Source organism: Sciurus carolinensis, chromosome 1, assembly GCF_902686445.1.
Source record: "Sciurus carolinensis chromosome 1, mSciCar1.2, whole genome shotgun sequence".
Taxonomy (NCBI): domain Eukaryota; kingdom Metazoa; phylum Chordata; class Mammalia; order Rodentia; family Sciuridae; genus Sciurus; species Sciurus carolinensis.
In genome coordinates this window covers 79,341,188-79,364,885 of record NC_062213.1, presented here as the reverse complement: position 1 = coordinate 79,364,885, position 23,698 = coordinate 79,341,188, and the positions used below count along the sequence as shown (strand labels likewise).

General features: G+C 37.2%; 1 protein-coding gene across 5 annotated transcripts in view; it reads left to right on the top strand.

Moving 5' to 3' along the window:
* Rp1 (RP1 axonemal microtubule associated) overlaps positions 1–23,698 on the top strand; it is a 316,770-nt gene that overhangs the window by 28,513 nt on the left and 264,559 nt on the right. For all 5 annotated transcript variants that reach the window (XR_007109811.1, XM_047561225.1, XM_047561216.1 and 2 more), the window contains exons 2-3: positions 16,999–17,625; positions 18,138–18,309. Coding sequence is in view for 4 of the 5 variants with exons in the window: in XM_047561225.1 (XP_047417181.1) it covers positions 17,011–17,625; positions 18,138–18,309 (787 nt within the window). In the remaining variant the exon portion in view is untranslated. The remainder of the gene's footprint in view (positions 1–16,998; positions 17,626–18,137; positions 18,310–23,698) is intronic.

The following is a 23,698-nucleotide window of genomic DNA, read 5'->3' as shown; positions in this document are numbered from 1 at the left end:
TGTGCTGTATAATGATAGTTCTTCCAGTGACAAACTGCATAGGTTCTGGGAGTTCCAGAACATTATACTGCCCAGTGACATCATAACCATCTTGATGCAATTACACTCTAAGATGTTCACACCAGGATAGAATCACCTAATGTCATATTTCTCAGAACATATCCCATTGTTCTTTTATTCTGATCCCTCTCCCAACCTTCAGTATCATATTAATAATTGCATTTTGGACATCACTCCCTGAACATTTTTCTGTGATCTTAAACTGCAATAAAATTGGAATGGACTTACTCAATTTCATATTTAACATTTTCTTTCTCTTATGCTGTCTATTTTTATTCTGGCACCATAATTTTTCCAGCTTTGTAAAATTCGAGTTACCTCTTTAAACAGGGACATAGCAAACTTTCAGTAAAAGGCAACTCTTGTTGTCTTCATCTGTGACCCTCATGCTTCATGCAACTGTTGCTAAACATATACTCTAAATTAACATTTAGAAAGATTCTGATTCATGCATAAGAATAAAAAACTTCTTGAGGTCTGTGATAGCCTTACTGAAAAACAGTAGTATTAAAATACAGGACTGACTTCTTACACTACATTATTCATTCAAAGGATTAAATAAATTACCTATCTCCTTCCATAACCATTCCATTGTTATGTTATTTTGAGTCTAACTAAAATTTTTTTGGGATTAATTTCCTTCCTTTCTATTCATATTCTCATTACTCTAAGTCAAGTCCTTATGAACTCCTGATTTAACTATTTTTGGAGCCAACTCACCATTTACTACCACGACAGTCTCTTCCCCCCAAATCATCTGACCTTGCTATGTTCTGTTCTGATTACTGTCATTTTCCTGCTCAAAAACATTCAGGGTATTTCCATGTTCAGTAGAGTAAATCAAAACTCTTTAGCCTGGCATTTTCCACCCTCCATATTATGGTCTCAACAGGTACACAGGTTTCAACATTAGATAGAAACATTACTGCGAAGTGGCTAAGACGTTTCACTTGTTACCAACTGCCTATATGAAAAATTCCTATTTTATCCTCTTCTTTCCTTCTTTCTTACCCAGAAAACAAAATAATAATAGTACATATCTCCTGGAATTGTGAGGATTAAGTGAAATACCTTATTTAAAGAATTAAGTAGGGCTGGGGATGTAGCTCAGTTGGTTGAGTGCCTGCCTTGAGTGCATAAGGCCCTGGGTTTGATCCCTAGCACCATGCCGTAAGCATGGTACTTGGCACAAAGCAAGTAATCAATATGCATTATTAATGTAATAACAATTATTATTACTACTATTACTTCACTATTAGATGAGCAAGTAAATAGATGTTTATTTACGGAACCAGGTATCAGTTCAATTCTACTCTTTTAGATGTTTGAGAATTGGGAACTTGAAACTTCAAGATAATTGGGAAATATGCCTGCCTTACTATTCAGTTCCCATGTATTTCTCATTACCAATTATTTCTATGTGAAGGACTATGCCTGTTGCCTTGTATGGAGCACATTGAAAATTGTTATTTCTCGCCTAATAGGATTATTCATAAAACTCAAGTGTCCATCAGTTGATGGGCAGATAAACAAAGTGTAGCATATCTGTACACCAGAATACTATTCAGCACTGAAGGGGCACAGCATACTAATATTTGCTAAAACATTGTTGAACGCCCAAGACATTATGCCATACCCATGTTCTTTGCAGTTTAATTCACAATAGCCAAGTTATAGAAGCATCTAATCATGTCCAGGTTTCCCTTGATTACTCAAGGATATTTTCTCTGGATATAGAAGTCTAGTTGGCAATTATTTCATTTCAGTACCTGAAAAATGGTTGCAATAGACTTCTGGCCTTCTTGGTTTCTTATGATAAATCTGCTGTCATTTGAATTTTTTCCCCTTTCCTCCCTATAGGCAACGTGTCATTTCTTCCTGGCTGCTTCACATATTTTTCTTTGTCTTTAGTTTTCTAAAGTTTGGTTATAATGGTCTTGGCATGAGTTTATTGTCTTTGGGGTTTACTCAGTTTCTTCAACCCATAGTTTTATTTTTTGCTAAATTTGGAATGTTTCCAGCTATTACATATGGGAATTTTTTTTTTAGGCATACCTGCTTCTTTCCTTCTGAGATCTCTTGCTATGGTCACACAGTTCCCAAGGTTCTGTTCATTTTTTTACAATCTGTGTTCTCTCTGTTGTTCAGATTAATTTCTATTGTTCTATCTTAAAATTCATGAATTATTTTCTGTCTTTTCCAATAAACTCTTGAGTTTATCCATTGCATTCTTAAACTGTGGCTATTGTGTTTTTCAGTTCTAAGATTTCCATTTGGTTCTTATTTATATCTTCTATGTCTTTGCTGAGACTTTCTACTTTTTACACTTGTTTCAAGTGTGTTTGTAATTTTAATTTCTTATTGTGTTTTCGTATTGGAATAGATTTGTGGAGAGATGTTTAAAAATCCTTGTCAGAGAATTCAAATCTCTGTCATATGTGTGTTGGCATTTGTTGGTTGCCTTTTTTCATTGAAGTTGAAATTTTTCTGGCTTTGGTATGAGTGATTTTAAAAAAAATTGACATTTTGGGCACTATGTTATGGGATTATGGGTCCTATTTAAATTTTGGTTTTAGCAGACTGTTTCTGACTTCACACTCTCAGGGGAAAGGCAGCATGTCTCTATTACCAGGTATGGATGGAAATCCAGGTTATCCAACTACTGCATTTGAGGCCCTGGGAGAGGTACTTCATTGCTGCTGGGCAGAGGTGGTATTTCAGGCTTCCTTTGGGGTCTCACGTACTATGGGGTGTTGGCTTCATTACTAGGGCATGGTGATGAATGCTCTGGTTTCTCTTTGGGCTTTCTCTGAGGAAAGGTGTGAGGTGCCTTGTCCCTGCCAGATGGAGATGGAAGTCCTGGCTTTGTGCTTGGTCTTCACTGATACCGTCCTGATGTGGAGAAGGGAGAGAGACCTCATAATAAGGGGACAAAGGTAGAGGTGAAGGCTTCCAAGGACAGATGGGATTGGAGAGGAGGGGACTGGATATTTTTTTCCATGGTGTCTGACTGGGATAGGGCTATTATTTCCTAAATGTTTTTGTGTTGCTAGATTGTTCCTTTTCTGGATATTTGGCAAGCGAGAGCTGACTTTTGTTGGAGGATTTTTTTTTATCTATTCCCATTAGTGTTTCTGAATTATTGACTTTCTTAATATCTGGTTTGGGATACATGGGGTAAAAAGAAAAGTTAGAGAATGCGCTGCTGTCATTTCATGGGAACCGTGTCCCCCAGCCCTTCTGAGTCCTTGGCTGTATTCTTCAGTATATTTCAGTATGTGTGTGTGTGTGTGTGTGTGTGTGTGTGTGTGTATATACCAAGGTTTTTAGTTGTACTTAATAGTAGGGAGAAATGTTAATCTCCATGTTGGTCTGAACTATACATTTTTGGCAATTAATCTAATAATTTCATTTTTCCCTTATGCTTGATAATGTGGATATATTGATTTGCCACATCATATAATGTTACAAGTAACTTGTATAATGACATAAAAAGGCATTCAATGAGATTTATCAAATATACCTCATGTATAAGAAAATTAAGCTTCAAAATCTCATCATAAAAAAGCATGTTAAGTAGAAATAAAACATAAAGGATTTTAATATGTGGATATAATATATATGTACTGTATATTTATTTATTCATTAATTTTTAAAAAGAAATGATAACCCCAAAGATTTGAGCAGGGATGTTTATAGAAGTTCATAGAAATTATATCTATAGGATCCTGGAAACAACCCAAATGCCATTCAACTTGTGAAAGAATAAATAAAATAAATCTATTCAATGAAATACTATTTGACAATAACAGGGATTGGAGTACTGATATGTGCTACAACATGGATAAACTCAAAAACATTGGGCTGAATAAAAGAAGGCAGTCATGGAACACCACATATTGCATAATTCCACTTATATGAAATGTTGAAAATAGACAAATCCACAGAATCAGAAAGTAGATTCCTGGATGTTTAGAACTAGGTCAGGGCTGGTGGGATGGGAACAAAGTTTCTTTCTGGGGTGTTCTAAAATTAGAATGTTCTAAATGTTCTTTTGTAAATTAGATTATTGTGTTTGGAATAGCTCTGTGAATATATTGAAAACCACTGAACCATCCACTTCAAACAGGTTAATTTTATGGCATCTATATCATATATCACTAAATTGTTTGAAATAATAGATGATCATGGTGAAATATTTATTGAATGTAAGGAAGCATAGAGGAATTCACTCTGCCCTCTTAGTCTGGAACTGATTTGTGTCTGACTAACCAAAGGTTGAATGACTTGGCTGAATGAGCAGCATGACATGGTTTTGCATACACACAGACCATGAAAAAATGTTTGCTTACATATATTTGTTCAACATGGCAAACAACAACAATAAAAGCAGGAAGAAGGGAGGGAAATCTGGTGAAAATTAGAGTAAGTCTTAAATGTATTTACTGTAATAATGAGAACAGACGTGTATTCTCAGCCTTTGCCAGTTCTTGTCTTCCTTTCAAGTAACATTCCATACTCCAGCCTTCAGGTTTGTAGAGTGGATTTGGCTATGTTTGCCTCCTTTCTAGCTCTGGGCATCGTGAGGATAGGGGCTGGGACTGCCTTGTTTGTGGAAGGAAGGGATCAGGATCTTTTTTGATTTCTGAGGTCTCTTGCCTGCAGATAGGCATGCTGAGGAGTGGGAGATGTCTTGTAGTTGGGGGTTGGAGATGCCCAGGTTCAGGAGTACTGGAAATAGTCAGTAAGCCATGATGGATGGATTCTAGAGAAAACCGGAGTATAGACCAAGAAACGGTCCCATCTTTTCAGATCATAGCAGATTGGTGCTGTGCAGTGTAAGCCAAGAAACAGTAGTTTTGTGGTCGGCCTGTTTTGGTGCTCCTTAGTGTCATTTTAGTGTCATTTTACACTCATGGCTGTGAACCTGCAGCAGGTCATTAATGCTGCCTGCAAGCCCACTGAACTCCTGTTGCAGTCCCTCTTCCACACCACTGGGTGAGTATTTCACAGCTTCTCCCTTCTTAGATTCATATCTTCTCCTCACTCACGCTATCAATGGATGGCTTCACATCTTAGATCACTGAGTCAAAGAAGGACACATAAAGGAAAACCACCTTGAACTGCCTCTCTGCACCCCTTACTGCTACTGGGAAAGAACTTCTCTGTAGGCCATTGTAAGACATACACCTTTATTGTGCATTTATATTCCATATCTGTTATCCACTCAAGGACACAGCTCCAGCAATTCCCCCTTTCTTAGCAGCATTAAATCTTCCCCATGGACTGCATCCTTCTTATTAGCATGCATGTGCATGTACTCCCCACTTCCCAAAATAAATCTAGTATTAAACAAGAAGCAAACAAATCCAACTCATCAAAAACATCATCTCCACATAATGTTTCCAAGCCAGTTATAGTTTTATCTTTATCCCAGGGAGGCTTTTGCCCCCACTTTTCCACCACAGCTAGTTTTGTTAAGATTACAGATAAAATCGACATTGCTGGAGATCATGCTTAATTCTCAGGACTCCTTTTACTTGCCCATGTTGGGGCCATCTGACATAGTTTATTGCTTTCTCTTTTTTTTTTTTTTGCCAGGCTGGGGATCGAACCCAGGGTCTTGTGCATGCAAAGCAAGCACTCTACAGACTGAGCTATCTCCCCAGCCCCCTGCGTTCTCCTTTTTGAAACACTTGCTTTCCATGGCTTCCAGGACACCACTATGTTGATGTACTTTTTACCCACTTTCTCCTTTGCTGGCTCCTCCTCATCTCTGTGGCTGTTATACTTTGGAGTGCCCTGGCCTTTGATTTGAGAACAATTTTCTTTTCTATTTATGTTCACTTCTTAGAATTTCTCACCTAGATTCATCCAAACTTTTAATATTGCTGTGGTTTGAATATAGTTTGTCCCCACCAAAACTCATGTTGAGGTGCTGGGGTCTTTAAGAGGTATATACGTGTTTCCTAGAAAAGTGAGTTCTTGCTCTTTTGGGAGGATCAGATTGGTCATAAAGTGAGCCTGGAATTTCTTGGTCTCTCTCACATGCATGTTCTTCTGCATACACCTGTGTTTCTTTTCTGCTTTTTCATGAATTGAGCTTCCTTGAGTCTCACTAGAAGCTGAAAGGATGCTAGCAATGTGTTGTTGAACTTCCCTGATGCCAAAACTGTGAGCCCAAACAAACTTATTTCCTTTATAAAGTATTAGGGTATTCTGTGATAGTAACAGAAAACAGTCTAAAACAATACCGATACTTGTCAATGAAAGGCACATTTATACCTTTGTCTTGACATTCTAGTATACGTAAATCTAACTGCCTACTTAATATTTCTACATGGATGTCCAATGTGCTCTGTAAGATGATGTTTACTGCCTGGACTGTTATTTCTAGGATTTTTTTTTCCATCTGACTAATTAGCAACTCCATTCTTTCCATTGCTTTGAATAAAAATCTCAATCATCCTTTACAATTCTTTTACTCTCATTCCCCACACCATGTCCTTATCCAATCTATGTCTGTGCTGTCTGCTAATGGTGTGAACTCACAAAGAAAATGTTCAGAATCTGTTTCCACCCTTTTTGCAGCAGCTAATCTTGGTCTGAGTCATCCTCATTCTTGTTTGGATTATTACAACACTCTCCCAATTGTTCTAATCATATATATTTTTTTAACAATCTAATCTAATCTTAGTGTCCTTTCATTTCAATTCAAAGAACTCCTTTTTAGTATTTTGTGCAAGGCAAGCTAGCAGAAACAAACTCCCTGAGCTTTTGCTTATTTGGAAATGTCCTAATTTCTCCCTTATTTTTGAGGACTTTTATTTTGTCAGAAATCTTAGTTGACAGGTCTTTTTTGAACAAATCATCTTACACCTTTTGGCCTCCAAGGTTTCTGATGAGAAACTGGTTGATAAGCACATGGAGGTTCCTTTGTACCTGACACAATGCTTCCCCCTTGCTGAGTTCAAGTTTCTTTCTTTATCATTGTCTCAATACAGTTTGAGGTCATCCTACTTATAGTTTACTGAGCTTCTAAAATTGTAGGTTCATATTCTTTCATCAAATTTGAGGAAATTTTAGCTTTCCTTCCTTCCTTCCTTCCTTCCTTCCTTCCTTCCTTCCTTCCTTCCTTCCTTCCTTCCTTATTCTTTTTGGTTTTTTTTGGTACCAGGGATTGAACCCAGGGCACTTAACCACTGAGCCACATCGCCAGTCATTTTTGCATTTTATTTTGAGGCAGGGTCTTGTGAAGTTGCTTAGGGCCTCACTAAGTTGCTAATTCTGGCTTTGAACTTGTGATCCTGGTGCTTCAGTTTCCTGAGTTGCTGGGATTACAGGCATGGACCGCCATTCCTGGCCAAATATTATTTCTTTAAAGAAGTTCTCCTTTTCTCCGTTCTTCTTCTCAAATTTCCATAAAGCATATGTTGCTACTTGACAGTGCTCTATAGGTCCCTTAAATTCCATTCACATTTTTAAAATATCTTTTTTCTTTTCATTCCTCAAACTTGAAAATTTTAATTGTGTATCTTCAAGTTCTACTGACTCTTTTTTTTTTTTTATTTTTACATGTTTTTGAATTCTTCTAGTGAAATTTCATGTCAGTTATTGTACTTTCAGCTCTAGAATTTATTTTTGGGTCCTTTAAAAATTTCCTATATTATTCATATTGTTACTTTGTTCATATATCATTTTCCTATCTTTGCCCATATTGTTATTTATTTTGATCCTTTAATGGGCTATGCTTTTTCTTTGTGTACCATGTGTATGTGCATGGGGTGTATTTTTTTAAACTGTATTTTAAATCTTATAATGTAACTTTTGAAATCAAATTCTTTCTTCTCATGGTTTTCAGTTTTTGTTTTTGTTTTTTTCTCTTTTGTTTTCAGAGAGGAAGTAATGATCTGGTTTGCATTTCAAAGAATCACATTTGCTGTTGTGGTAAAAACTAAAGTTGAAAGCACAGATAGACTAGAATGAAGACTGCAAGAGTAGGAGGTTCCAGGAATCCATCTCTCCTAACTGCAGTGAAAGCTTAAAATATCATGTGGTTTTGGAGCCCATGTTGTTCCCTGGGCATTTGAGGTTATTTCTGGTTTTTACTACCTTGTCTTTAAATGCTTCACTCCCAAAGGGAAAAATGGGTTCAAAAAAGGAGGAATCCCCCTTCCAGATGCTGTTCCTTTAAATCTCCTGGAAAAGTGGATATTCTGACAATGACTGCCACCTCTGCATGTACCTCTTCAATCAGAAGTATTAATTAGGAATCAAATCACAGAATCCCAATATTGGGAGAACAACATCTTTATTTTCCACATAAGGACCCACTTAAGACTGTCCATCATGGGGCTGGGGGGTAAGGGATAGGCAGCTACTACAGTGTTAATGACTGAAATAAAAGAAATTAATTATAATTTAACAGTCAAGCTTTCCCCTGGAAGCTTCAAACATTGAAATAGACTTCAGAGTTCCAAAATAGTAACTTTAGAGAATTCCTGCTAGTACAATGACAGCGAGGAGAGATGGATTCCTGGAACCTCCTACTCTTGTAGTCTTCTCTCTAATCTACCTGTGCTTTTAACTTTAGTTTTTACCACAACAGCAGAAGTGATTCTTTGAAATGCAAATCAGATCATTACTTATTTTCTGAAAACCCTTATTTGGGTTCTCATTTCACTTAAAGTCCAAATCTTTACCAAGGGCTAAAAGGCCCATATAATTTGGGTTCCCTGTTGTTCTAGTCACACTGCCTTTATGATTTCTCAAATATTTCAAATATTACCCCCAGGAGTCTGGATTCAGGATCTTTGCACTTACTCTTCCTGCCAGGAATACTCTTCTCTCGAATATCAGAATATGCTTTCTTCTCACTACTTTTAGATCTCTCCTGACACGTAACTCTCACAATCTGTCTTCCCTGACCTCCACCACAACCACTCCTGGTTTATCTCCTTTTCCCCCACAGCATTTGATATTAGTTAACATAGTACAGACTTATTGGCTAATAGTTTGTCTCTGCTGGATTATGTAATTCCAGGAATGCAAGGATTTATTTTTCCAGTCATGTTTGTTGCCGGGTGTGACTGGACACAGTGACTGCATTAAAAAATTTGTTGAATGAAAGAATGATCACATGAGTGAATAAAGGAAGGTTGTATGAAAACTCCCAAGACTAAAGGGGGGTGGTGTTAATTTCAGAATCAAAGAGATCTGTATGATGGAAATCGGTCTTTAAAGCAGAGGTCACCCAAGTTCAACATCTAGCAGTTTAATTTCATCATAACAGCCTATACACAAAACACCAAGTGTGTTGGGTGGAACAAGAAAGTGTGTATTCACATGTTACTTAGCATGTGCTTCCTAATATGGTCTGATCTGTGCCCTGAGTTCCTTGAAACCTTGCGGAAAGGTAAATTATAGCAGTTACAATAAGGAGTGTTCCTTATCGTATATAGACACCTATGAAACAGGCTGAAGATGCTTCCTTTAACAAATATTTATTGAGTATGTCTGCTATGTATAAGGCACTGAGCTTTTTCTGGAAATGCTGAGATGATTACCAGTCATGCTTCTGGTTCTTAATGAGTTTATTGAGTAAGAAGTCATCAATGACATTGCAACATGAAATACACTATGGAATAAATCTATGGAGGTAGGAGAGCAAAAGGGTACATGATCCCACCCCTGCAGGTGTGGTATGCTGCTGTGTGGGGTCATTTTGGTAAAGACCATAAGGAACATGAAGTGTTTATAAAAAATATTAACATGGCAAAAGTAATAATTTTTATTTATTGAGCATTTCTTTTCTTTTTTGGGGGGAGGCGAGTACTGGGGATTGAACCCAGGGTCATTTAACCATTGAGCCACATCCCTAGCCCCCTTTTTGGGAGGGTACTAGGGATTGAACTCAGGGGCACTCAACCACTGAGCCACATTCCCTGCCCTATTTTATATTTTTATTTGGAAACAGGGTCTCACTGAGTTGCTTAGTGCCTTTCTTTTGCTGAGGTTGGCTTTGAACTTGAGATCCTCCTGCCTCAACCTCCCAAATTGCTGGGATTGCAGGTGTGTGCCACCATGTCCAGCTTCTAGGCCCCCCCTTTTTATTTAGAGACAGGTCTTGCTAAGTTGCTCAGGGTCTCCATAAGTTGCTGAGGATGACTTTGAACTTGCAATCCTCCTGCCTCAGCCTCCCCGTCACTGGGATTATAGGTGTGTGCTACTGCACCCAAATTACTGAGCATTTTGTAAGACATTTAGACATTTTGTAAACACATGATACAGTTAGCTCTCTGTTTCCATGGATTCTATTACCTGTGGATTCAGTCAGCTCTCCATATCCACAGGTACTGCATCTGTGGATTTCCAACTGTGGTTGAAAAAAATTTACATCTGTATTGAACATGTACAGACTTTTTTCTTGTTATTCCCTGAACAATGAAGTGTAACAACTATTTAGATAGCCTTTACATTTTATTAGGAATTGTAGGTAATTTGGAGGTGATATAAAGCATATGGGCATATGGGAGGACGCGTGTATACTACAGTGCTTCATATACGAGATTTGAATATCCATGGATTTAGGTATTTGCAGTGGGAAGCGGGTGGGCCTGGAAAAAAATCCTAGGAAAATAGAGGGATGATTGTATATTATTCATTTGATCCTCACAACAAACTTATAAAGTAGGTGTTTTTCCACATTTTCCTGGCCAGGAATGTAGACACAGAGGAGCTAAATAAATAGTCTGAGGTCACACAGCTAAATGAAAGAAGCAGAATTTGAACTAAGGTTTGACCATCTTCAAAGAATGGGCACTTAATCACTGTCCTCTGGTTTCCCATGATTTGGCTACTCTCATGGTGATCAGATAGGATTTAAGGGTTTAGATGTGAGGAATAGTCAGTCTTAGGGTTCATAGCTGTTAAAGGCATTAGCAGGGAAGAAAATCTTAGTTTTCAGGCCTCTGGCATCCTGAGACTCATTAATCAAATTGTGGTCCAGGGCCAGCAGCATCGGCATTGGCATCAGCTTATTAGAAATGCAGACTTGCAGGCCCCTCCTGGGACCTATTGAGCTAGACTGCAGTTTAGCCCTAGGAGAATCATGCGCACATCACAGCTGGAGAAGCAGTGGCTTAGACACACCATGGCACCCACCAGAAGCAAGTAATTCTGGAGAGACAGCCTGGTGTCATTAATTGGAAACTAGATGTCCCTGGAGTGTAATGTATAGTATGGGAGATGCTTAGAAAAGGAGATTCCCTTTGCTGTTGTCTTCCATGTAAGAAATTTTACTTTTCCTGTAAGTGTCCTCAAACAATTCCCTAGTTGAAATTCCTTCAGTGTTGAAATAGAACTGGTGGACATGAATTGTTTATCAGACATGGATTATAGGATTCAAGGTAAAATTAGTAGAAATGCTTCATTAGTACCTTAGCAGATCATATCTATCTCCAAACTTCAAAATTTTGTACTTGAATTTGTAGCTGGTAAAGATGCCATTCCCTACTATTGCTGCCTTGTAAATACAACTTTCCTGATCTATCCATTAACCATTTATTTGGGTGGACAATGATAATTATAAATGGAGATTTGTGTCAAGTTAAATACTATTGTTTTTCTTATCTACCACTCCCTCTCTCATCCTCCCTCCCTCCCTATTTCTTTTTTTTTTTTTTTTTTTTTTACTTTCTAATAGTGACTTCTGACAAAGTCAGTATTTATGGGGCAAAGTGTGCAGTTGTATGTGTTTGAAGACAACATTCTGGGGCACATAGTTAAATGTGGTCCCTTTTCTCTAGAGGACACTTATCATTTTTTTTTTTTTGTTGTTGTTCACTACTGAGGCAGAAAGTCCAGTAGGAAACCGGATTAGGTGAGACATCTTCAAATCTGATTAGACCCCAAGTAGTCTTTGGAGGGATGGGGTGTCATCTGGGGACTTCATGTGTGGCGGGTCTGACATGTTCACATCCCACTGTGATTAAGCAGCAGTGGAAAAGTGCTGGTGTGCAGAAGCAGAGGTATGCTGAGCAGCCACATCGTTGGCACTTACAGCTATGGTCATTAGAATGACATCAATGTGGCATGGTCTAGGAGTGTCTAAATAAATATTAATTAAAAAATTCTACTTTTTTTCTTTTTAAATTACTACCAGGAGCAAATAGTTCCTCAGAATTACTTACTAAAGAATGATAAAGTGTCAAACTATTTCATGATTTAGCATCAGGATAATTTTCTCTTTTATCATAAATAAATAAGGATGTAAGGTTGTCAGGAAGATTTTGGAATGCACAGCATGCTAGGAGTTGTTTTGTTTCTGACTGTGGTCCCCTTAAGGTGATCTGTCTGGTGATTAGCATCACCTTGGATTAAATTAATTGGCTATACTCAATCCCTGGGTAGACACGCTAAGAATAAATCCAGAGATATTAGTTCCTTCGCATGAAATGAACAGGTTACATATCCAGTGACATTTATGTGAACTATTCAAATACCTTAAGCTAGTGTTTTTCTTTTCTTCAAGTTCTGGTAAGTACTCAACTTTTTGAAATATTTCTTTGGGTGAAAATAATCTCATTTTTGGCTAGTATTTTTTTTTCATTTTATGATGTAGAGTACATGTCTGTGTTCTATACTTAACCAATAGAAAAAATGTAAATGTTACTAATAATTATTGTCTTTTACTCAAATATGCCAGCAAATATGCATATGCTGATAGTGAAGTAAGAGAGAACTTCACTATTAGGAAATCACGTGATTCTAGTTGATTCAAATATGAGTAAATCTTGCTTTTTCTTCATTATAAAATCACTATAGACTCAGGATAGAAATCTGCGAAATACATTAAAGTAAAAGGAAGCTGCTTGTAATTCAACAGTACTGTGATAACAACAATGAAGAACTGGTGTGTACATCCTTTCTGAACCTCCTTCCCCTAAACCCCATCCAATAGAGTTTGAAAATTTGTGAAATGAATTAATTTTTTTACAACATCAAGTCTCTGAAGTGCCATAAGAATGAATATTCTGAATTTATCAACTTCCTATTTTGTTTTCTACTTCATTCTTTCTGAATTACCTGATTTCCTGCTATGTGGAAGAAAATTATATTTAAATGTAGTTAGTAAAATGTCATGTGCACTTTGTAGATCTGTCATCTCTCAAGTGAGTATGGGAGCAAGGCTGCAGTCCTGTGGGTAGTGGTAACTAGCTGTGAACTGCATGGTCAAATACACTGTTGATTGATATTCACGATAGTGCAGACAATTATATCCATAGTTGAACCGAGTGAAATGAAAGGTATTAAAAAAATCTTAATCTTAAAAAGCAATGAAGGTCTTCAGGATACTTCCATGGTATAACTTGAGGCAATGAAGAGACTCTGCTGAAAAGGGAGGAAGATATCGGTAAGCAGAAACTTCACTAGCAACAGATTTTAATGTAAATTGGGCTGGAGATAGAGGTTTTTTATTAACCAGCTTCCTTGCTAGGAAGCAAGTAGTGAGGAAAGTGGAGGACCTCAAGATCATACAGTTTCCTGTTGCTACCCTTTTCCACCTTCACTTCTCCTTCAGTTTAAACTTCTGGGAGAAGAATTTAAAGCATTTTAGGCTGCTTAGTTGGTTTGTGCCCTAGGTAGTCATTAAGCATATTACTGCCTTATCCCAATTTCAGAGGGATATATCTTGTCATAAAAATGTATGTGAAGAAACATTGCTTAATTCCCATCTAAATTCTGATTAGTTTTCAAAATTAATAAGAAAGGAACACAATTAACACAGGATAATTTAAAGTCGTGGAGGGTTGGTAACTCAGTGACCACATCACAGGGCTTGCCCATATGTGCTGGCTAGATGCTTCTCTATTTCTGCCTTCAATCTGTAGGGCATTTCCAGCACTCTTCCCATCAGCTTAAAAAGTTTTCCTCTAGAAATTGCTATCTCTTCTCACTCCTACTCCCAACCCCTCAAGTGAGGTTAGACATCCCTTCTTGAATATTTTCTTGGTACTCTGACTCATCCCCAGTTGTACTCTTGAATTACTATGTGAATTTCTTGTGGACTCCATGAGATGCCTATGATTATGTCAGAGCCCGAGTTGATCCGCTTCCTTGGGAGGGAATTTGGTTTGCACCCTCTTCCCCAGTGACAGCATCGTGCACAGAAAGAACATAGTTCCTTTTATTCAATAATAATATTGAACAGTCATCATATTCCATGTTTTACACACAAGGATCACCTTAACATGGGCACTTAAGTCTTACTAACATATATACAAAACCTCGGTGGTTCCTAAAATTTCCCCTAGTGACTTCTAGGAATTTCCAAAGATTTTCTTACATGTGATGAAGATCATGAGAATTTGTAATTTTTTTTTCTACAGGTGCTTAGCAACTGCCCTGCTATAGGCATTTTCTCTGCAAATGCTCTTCCACTGCTGGGCATGTGGTATCTTTCCAGGCCATGATGACTTTAGCTTTTGCCCTTCATACGTTGGGTTCAAAACCAGCTCCAGGTTGGCAGCCATGAAATAAGGACAGTGGGGTTGTCTCTTACCTCCTATTGTCCTTGTCTTCTACATTCTCCCTTGTGGTCTTGGTGCAAATCTCCTTCATCATATTTTAGCCAAAACTGAACAAACATAAAATCTGTCAACAACTTTAGCACATTGGCTCACACAGATATGTCCCCCAAAAGGTCACCAGGTTAACAACTCTCCAAATAGCAAGATACAGTCAGGACGCTAGCAACATTAAAAGCCTCCCATATAGATAAACAGTATTTTCAAAATAAGGTGAAAAAGATGTCTCCAAGACTGCTCATGTAAAATATTTTCAAATAAACACATAAGTAAACCATCCTAAAAAGTAACTAGAAGCAAAGATTTCTTTAGTCTTTTATTGAAATATTGAAGAATTCATCCTTTAAAAACTATTTTTAATTGATGCAATGTGACATTTTAATATTATGTATACAATGTGTAATGATCAAATCAGGTTGAATGGCATATCTGTCATCTCAGACATTGATCATTTCTTTGTGTTGGGAAGATTTAGAAACCTCTCTACTAGCTATTTTGAAATATTCAATTAATCATCAGTCATAGTCATCCTAGTATGCTTTAGAACATTAGAAGTTATTCCTCTGATCCACCTGTAACCATGTGCCTGTTAACCAGTCTCTTGCCTTCTTATTGTTGGTGAGGACAAGGAGATTAAGCAGCCTGCTCAAGGTCAAGCCACAGTTTATCAGATGATAAGAAGAGGTTGCAATTTTGCTGACTCCATGGCAAAGCTGGATTCCAGATCTTCTGATGCACTTGCTTGCTATAGCTATGGTTATTGTCTTAAGAAGTATAATCACTTTAAACCTCTGAGGAAGGAAAAGGGGAGACATCTAATTTCTAAGCTGAATTTCAAATGCTTTTTCTTAAGTTATTTATAAGTAATATTTGCAACTTATTTTGGAGATACATGAAAACTCTTAAATTAGAGCTTGCAAACGTTTAAATTGGTTGTTTGGACTAGGCATGCAAACATGCCTTTTGCTATCTTCATAATACCAATTCTATCTATTCTGTTTGTTCAATTTGTCTTTGGCTTGCAGGGTTTTCTTACTCTGACAAAAAACACTAATAATTAAATTGATTTAACACAATAGAAAATAGTAAAAAATGCTACAAATGAAAAGAAAAAAAAGAGCCCAGAATCAGATACACTCTCCCACAAGCTGCTCATTTTGTCAGTCTATCTTCACTGGGGAGTGGTAAAGAAAAATGTCCATAGTTTGTTGAAAGTGGTTCGTCTTGAATTCCCTCCTGAAGTTTTCATTTTAGAACCACTAATGCAAGAAGTACACAGATCACACCCTTTTAGCATTCCATAGAAGTGCTATCATTCTTTCAAAGAACCTTTGTTTATTGCAGTATTTCCTAAAGTAGGAGAAGTAGTGTGTCAGATGATTTGCCTGCATTTTCTCCAGTCAGCAATGGGAACATCTGGTAGTGTCTTAATATGGACTTATTTAACGATCTATGGGATACATTCGTACTTGGACTCAAAGTAAGGTACATAGTCTTCCAGACAAACTCATCTGGTTACATCCAACAGACAATATGAACTTTAAAACGTCTTCCTATCTCTGCTTTCCCTTTTCCTGACTGCCAGGACATGCAGGACTAGATTGATCAATTACAAATTTCTTATTTTTCTTATTGGATAATTTCTGATTTTAAAAAGGTTGCGCAATAATACTTGTTAAATTTAACTTTTTTTTCCACAAAGTTTAGCAATGTGTAAGAAAACACAAATAGGACAAATAGGATATAGCCCAATGGTAGAGCATTTGCTTAGCATGTGCTAGGCCTTGAGTTCAATCTGTAGCATTGGAAAAACAAACAAACAAACAAAATACAAATATTATCCATAGCTGTATCATCCTAAGATAACTACCACCAACATGGGCCTATATTTTATTATTTCTGGACTTTCCCCTATTTCTATAAGAAGTATGTTTATATATAAATCCATGTCTTAGCATATGTGTCTTACAAACTGTTTTTTCACTTAGCTGTATGTCCCCATCATCTTTCTACGACCCATAATACAGATCTATAAAGCAGTTTTTAATGGTTGTATAGTTTTTCATTACATGGTGTATACATCATAAATTTACTGACCTAGGCCCTTATCAGTATCTGTAGATTGCTTTTATTTGCATATAAATGTTTTTATTTAACTGTTTCATTTATGTCTTTTCTATTTTAAGATCCCTAAAATTATCTTTTAAAATCTGCAGGGAGAATGAATGAATGAATAAAATCCTAGGAATATTCTGAATGTGTATAACTATAATAAACATGCATTAGTATTATCATGTATTCTTCACAGTGGTGCTGTTAATTCTGGAGATAATTTTTTTTCTTTCACTAGGTCTCAACAAAAATGAGTGAGACTCCTTCCACTAGTTTTTCCGTGATTCATCCGAGTTCTTCTGAAGGTCAAGTTCGTTCTCCTCGCCATTTAAGCATCACTCATCCTGTTGTGGCCAAACGTATCAGCTTCTATAAGAGTGGGGACCCCCAATTCGGCGGGGTCAGAGTGGTGGTCAACCCTCGTTCCTTTAAGAGCTTTGATGCTTTGCTGGATAACTTGTCCGGGAAGGTGCCCCTGCCTTTCGGGGTGAGGAACATCAGCACTCCTCGGGGAAGGCATAGCATCACGAGGCTGGAGGAGCTGGAGGACGGTGAGTCCTACCTGTGCTCCCACGGTAGGAAGGTGCAGCCTGTGGACCTGGACAAGGCCCGCCAGCGACCCCGGCCTTGGCTCAGCAGCCGTGCCTCCAGTGTGCAGACACAGGGCCGCCCTGTGGCCGCTGCAGCCCCCGGCTTGCTGCGCGCCCCGCGGCGGCTAGTGGTTTTCCGGAATGGAGATCCGAAGACCAGGTGCGCGGTCGTCCTGAACAGGAGGGTCACACAGAGCTTTGAGGCCTTTCTGCAGCACCTGACACTGGTCATGCAGTACCCGGTAGCCAAGCTGTATGCCACGGATGGAAGGAAGGTGAGTGTTCAGATTGCGGGTATCCACGATGTTGAACTTGCATCTAGCGCCCGCGGGGTTTGTGGATGAGAATGTCATGAGTAATGTTCTAGCTAGGGAAAGCATTTCCCTAGCTTTTGGGTGTTTGGGGCTGACAGCATATCCACAAGAGGTCACTTTCCTGACCCAGCTATAACCACCAGACCCTTTCCCAGCTTGCCCTGCAGCTGCAGACTTCGGTGTGGAGTGGCCCATACCTTTTAAAGATTTCTTTAGTTATGCCAGAAGACCAGCCTATCTCTCCAGCTAGCATGTAGGCTTAATAAACTTCTTGTGTCTGTATTAATCACCCCCACCCCCACTGTTTTGTATTTCCAGTTATTTTATATTGATTGTTTTACATAATTTTTGCTTAAGAAAATACTTGATCTTGTCTTTCAAACCTGAGAGGTTATTGATTTAAAATTATAGAATTATTGCATAGGAAGAATAAAACTTGCTTATGTCAGGATCATGACTATGTTTTTTTCTAGGTTCCCAGTCTCCAGGCAGTGATCCTGAGCTCTGGAGCTGTGGTGGCAGCAGGAAGGGAGCCATTTAAACCAGGAAATTATGACATCCAAAAGTATTTGCTTCCTGCTAGGTTACCAGGGATCTCCCATCGTGTGCATCGGAAGGGAAATGCTAAGTCAGAAAGCAGAAAGAGTAAGTCACTTAAAAATTTATAGGCCTTATTTTTAGTCCCAAGAATTTTTGCCTGAAGAGCAAAAAGATGCATGCTTACTAAATGACCAACTTCATTCATCACAGAAAAGAAAACATGAGAGAATTAAAACCACTCTAAAATTATTTTTAGTTGGAAAGAGTATACAGATTATCTGGTAATTTAAAAAAGACTTTTCCAAATCAATGATGTATCTGTTTTAGTTGATGAAGTATGCTTTGTTTTATGTTTTTGCATAAATTACCTAGTTAAATCAAATTGTCAGACTTTAGTGCTTTAGAAAGGAATTTTGTGGAATCTGTATAACATTTCTGGTAGTTACTGAGTTTTCTCTAGTCTCATGCAGTTCTTAGCAGGTTAGTGCAGTTACTATGTTTTTCAAATCTACCTGTATGTTCTATCTTCTGAAGTTATATCTGTAAAAACCATAGGTCTTTAGAACCACTTTTTACTTATTAAAAAAAATTTTATGCTGCCAAATCATTCTGGTTGACAGTAATCTAGGTAGTTAATTCCTTAGGATATGTTGCATGGTGTGACATTATCCTTTGGATAGGAGAGGAAGAGGACCTCTTGAGGTTCAAGGGTGTTAGATACCTAATGTCTTTATTTATTGTGCTCAGTATATCCAGAGAAACTTTAGCTCTATGCTAAAGTACTGATTGCCATTTATACCTTGATTTTAATTTTATTCTTTTAAGATACAGAATAAAAGGTACTATGCATTTTAAGAGGTATTAATCCCTCTACTTATTGCTAATGTGGGGGAAATTTATTTATTGTCATTTAATTATTTCATAGATATACCCAATATGTAATTATTAATACTTCTTTTTTGTAAGAATTAAGCTTACAAAATATGCTATGTATAGGGTAGAGCTATTCCACCTTGGTCATTTTATGAAAGTGGTTTTATTATTTCGTGTCTGTCATTGTTTGCTGATTATGATTTTTTTGATGACTTCAGGGAATCTGAGGGCTTTGCTATATTTTACTTCAAAAAATTAAGAGTGAGACATTTTAATCTATAAATTCAGTAAAAGCATATAAAATAATAAAAATATTTTTAGATTTGCACTCTGAAACATTCTTGATGGCAAGCATGTGCACATTGATATGGACTACTATTAGGAATTTGATTGAATTTAAGAAGCAGGAGTGCCAGGTATGGTGGTACATGCTTGTAATTCCAGTGGTTTGGGAGACTGAGACAGGAGAATCGTGAGTTTAAAGCCAGTCTCAGCAAACAAAAGTGAGGTGCTAAGCAACTCAGTGTGAACTTGTTTCTAAATAAAATATCAAAAAAGGGGCTGGGGATGTGGCTCCATGGTTGAGTGTCCCTGAGTTCAATCCCCGGTATCGCCACCCACATAAAAAAGAAGGAGGAGTGCCAAAATTAATGATAAAAATATACATTAAAAATAATATGTGAACCTGTGACTTAATGTTATTTTTTGTACCATGTGTTAAATCAACTGCAATGACTATACAAAGTGAATACTAAATTATTATTATTAATCCTGTCTTAAATGCTATAAATGTTTTCTGCCTTCATAATGCTATAGGTGTCTATCTTCAATTTACACAGATAGTTTACTACTTGTTTAAATTGATAAGCAGTGCTTGGTTAGATGACAGTTTTACTATTGGTAAACAAAACAACAAACCACTAAAGCCCCTCTTTTCAATAGAACCCTTAGTAATTTCTACTTTATTAAAATTACCTCATAAGTTTGTTTAAATTAAAATTATGTGAATCTTCTCATTGAAGTAGAGTTAAAGGTTTCTTTTAAGAGTGATTTAATAAAATGTATGTGATATTATAGTAAGTTTTCTCAAATAACCATTGAACATATTGAGTTAGAAATATGTGGTAATATTTCTGTATTTTACTGTGAAATCCAGAAAATATGGGTTTTTTACTAATTTTTTTCCTTTTTTCTCTTCTTTGCTGCCTCTTCCATTGGATATTATAAACTTATCTACCTTCCACACTGTGTTTTGATATGGGCATTTTTTACTCTTAAAATCTTGAAAGTGAGCACACATAGGTCTTCAATCCCAAGATCCCAGATTTATTCTGTTTCTTCTGACAAAACCCATAACATTGATTGCTACTCAGACTATTCTTTTGCTCCTGAAAACTACTTGACCTTAGAAAAACATGATTCTCAGAACTTATCAATATATCCTTCTGAAGACAATATTGAGAAATCAATTATTTTTAATCAAGATGGTACTATGACAGTTGAGATGAAAGTTCGATTCAAGATAAAGGAAGAAACCATTAAGTGGATAACCACTGTCAATAGATCTGATCTTTCTAATAATGATGAAAAGAGTGAGATAAGTAGTTTTCCAGGAAGAACAGATGATCCATTACCTAGTTTAAAGTTTGCAGCATGTTCACTGTCTGCAAATGTCTCGGGCAATAATCAAGAAGCCGGTTTAGCAGAAGAAATAAACACTCAAATGACAGTTCGAGAGGCTGAAACTTGCAGTTCTACTAGTTGGGAGAATGCTGCTATGGACACAGATAACATCCAGGGAACTCAGAACCAAGTGAAGCATCGTTTTTATAGACCCCCTACACCTGGACCAAGGAGAGCAAGAAAAAAGAAATCAGTGATGGGGAGTGTGACCCTTGTATCTGAAACAGAAGTTCAAGAGAAACAGTTTTCCTATAGTGAAGAAAGGGAAGGTGGGAAAAACAAATCTGAATATCACATGTTCACACATTCTTGCAGTAAAATGTCATCAGTATCTAACAAACCAGGACTTGTTCAGATCAATAAGAATGAGCAGATGGAGTCATCGTTAGAAAGAACAAAAGAAAGCAGACTCCTCAAATCAAGTGCAATAGGTGCTGGTGTTATAGAAATTACAAGTCAGAAGATGGTAAAGATGTCCCATAATAGTGACTTCTCATCAGCTACATCAGAGAACTCAATTGTGGAAGAAGGTATAGTTGATAGTGTAATATCGAACAACAAAACTGATATCAAGAACTTTGGAACTTACAATAACACCAGTGATAGGTTCAGTCCTATTTCAACAGATGCAACTAACTCTTCAAGTAATAACTCTGGTACCGACAAAAGTATTTCTGAGGCTGCGGTTTCAGTAGGATCTTCTATTGTCACTACAAGAATAGACAGATTAACTGATGAATTTTCTCAGTGTGGTTTAACAGAACTTCCAGAAAATAAAAAGCAGATTGTATTATCTGTTGCCAGGAAAAAGAAGAAGAAAGTTCAGCAGCAAGTAATAAATTCCAGGTATCAGGATAGGGAAATTGCAACCAAAAAAATCTCCAATAAGAGTAAGAGAATAAATGCAGAAAATAGAATTTCAGAGGAAACCGTGATGCGAGGTTCATACAGTCCCCTTAAAGGAGGGACACTGTATAAGGAAGACCTCCATACAAGTGATATGGTAATCAAATCAAATCATTTTTCTTCCAAAAGTATTCTCAATCCCACAATTTCTAAGAATTTCCATAAAAATAAATTAAATAATATTCAAAACCCTAAGTTTCAAGGACTTTTAATCAAAAGAAGATCCAGGTCACTAAAGAAATTAAACTTAGGAGCACCTAAAAAAAGAGAAATTGGTCAGGGAGATAAAGTAATTCCCCATAATGAATCTAAATATTACAAAAGTACTTTGAAAAATCAAAGTTTGTTTCATGTGTTTAACCACACTGAGCAAACATCAAAAGTTTTTTGTGCTCCACAGTCTCAAGCAGAAATAGCATCTGGGAATTTGAGAGGAATGACCAAAAAGAGTTTACTTCCAAAAGTTAATGATTCACACATAATTTCAAAAAGCGCCCCCAAACGAAAAGGGATTAAATTAAAATCAGGTGCTATTGTAAATAAACACCATGCTAGAACTAGGACCAATTCTTTAGCTTCATTGAAAAAAGCTGATTTTCTTGAGGATATTGCCCATAATTCAGTTCAAAATTATATACAGAGATGGTTGCAGAACATAAATCCATATCCAACTTCAGAACCTAGAATGTCAGTTCCAATATGCAAAAATAAAAGGAGAGTGGTAAATTATAATAATGGTAGTTCTTCAGGAAATCATCCCCATACAAATATTGCAAAAGAAAATACTTTTGTACTGCAAAGTAGTAAGCACATAACTAAAAATGCCAGTTTGACAGGAAATAATCTCTGTGAAGAGGCAGCTAAATCTCCTGTTGCCAAAGATCATGGTGAAAAACTTGAAGATCTTTATGAGAGTCAGGTTGGATCTGTGAATGATGCCTACTTGGTTTCCCTGAATGAATATCATTCATTGTCACAGCCAATTATTAATGATAATAATACTAAAAGTCAAGTATCCCCTGAAAAGTCAGGACCAGAAATGAGCCTTGTTTACCAGGGAATAAACCTAGCTACGAAAGGGCAAAGCGTAGAGGTTGCCATTCAAGTAGATCCTATGGAAGAGAACACCCCAAAAGACCTCTTATCAGTCCTGTTGCTTCGCCAATTTCAAGCTTCAGTTTCTAGTGTTAACAAGATTCAGAATGGAGTTGTTCAATTGCCAGGTTCACTTGCAGACGTTTCTTTTCCTTCTTCAATAAGTAATTCATCCACTACTCTTCTTCTAGCTTGGCTGTTGGTGATAAACCTAAAGGGAGGTATCACTAGCTACTGTCAAAGTGATGCTCACAAGATTACCAACAGATCTTCAGAGACACTTGAATTGTTGGAAGTTCTAAAGCATATTGCCATCACAGAGAAAGCTGATGACTTGAAGGCTGCTGTTGCCAAATTAGTGGAAGCAACCACAAATTGCACTGGACCCAGTGAGGAAGAACAGGTTATGGTTCCAGTAGGTCTGTCTGCAAATTGTGTCACAGCCAACATTCAGAGAGTTTCTAACTGCAGTGAAAATGAAAGAACTCAGAAAATCTCTTTGGAGAGAGGCTGTTCTGCCAATGAAGTCTGTGACCCTGAGGTATGTGTTCCAGAAATGACTTGCTCTCCATGTGCAGTGTGCACAGTGAATGAGACTTACCCTCCCACAGATATATGTAATCCCAGTGAAACTATTTCCCCTAGTGATGGTGGTGCTGTGAATCAGACCTTCATGAATAAGTCTTGTTTCCTAGGACAGATCTGTTCACTTACTGATGCTGAGTTTTCCCAGAAAGCTTATGCTCAAAAGGAAAACAATAACTATAAGGCAGCTTGCCTAACTGATGAGACCTACATTCCCACCAGAGTTTTCAATATTGTTGATACTTTAGACTCTCAAGAAAACAAGTATACTGATTCATTGGAATTTGATGAGGAGTTCAAAAAAGTTGATGAAGTTCAGAAAGACCTAAATGTTTTGGAAGACTCTGAATAT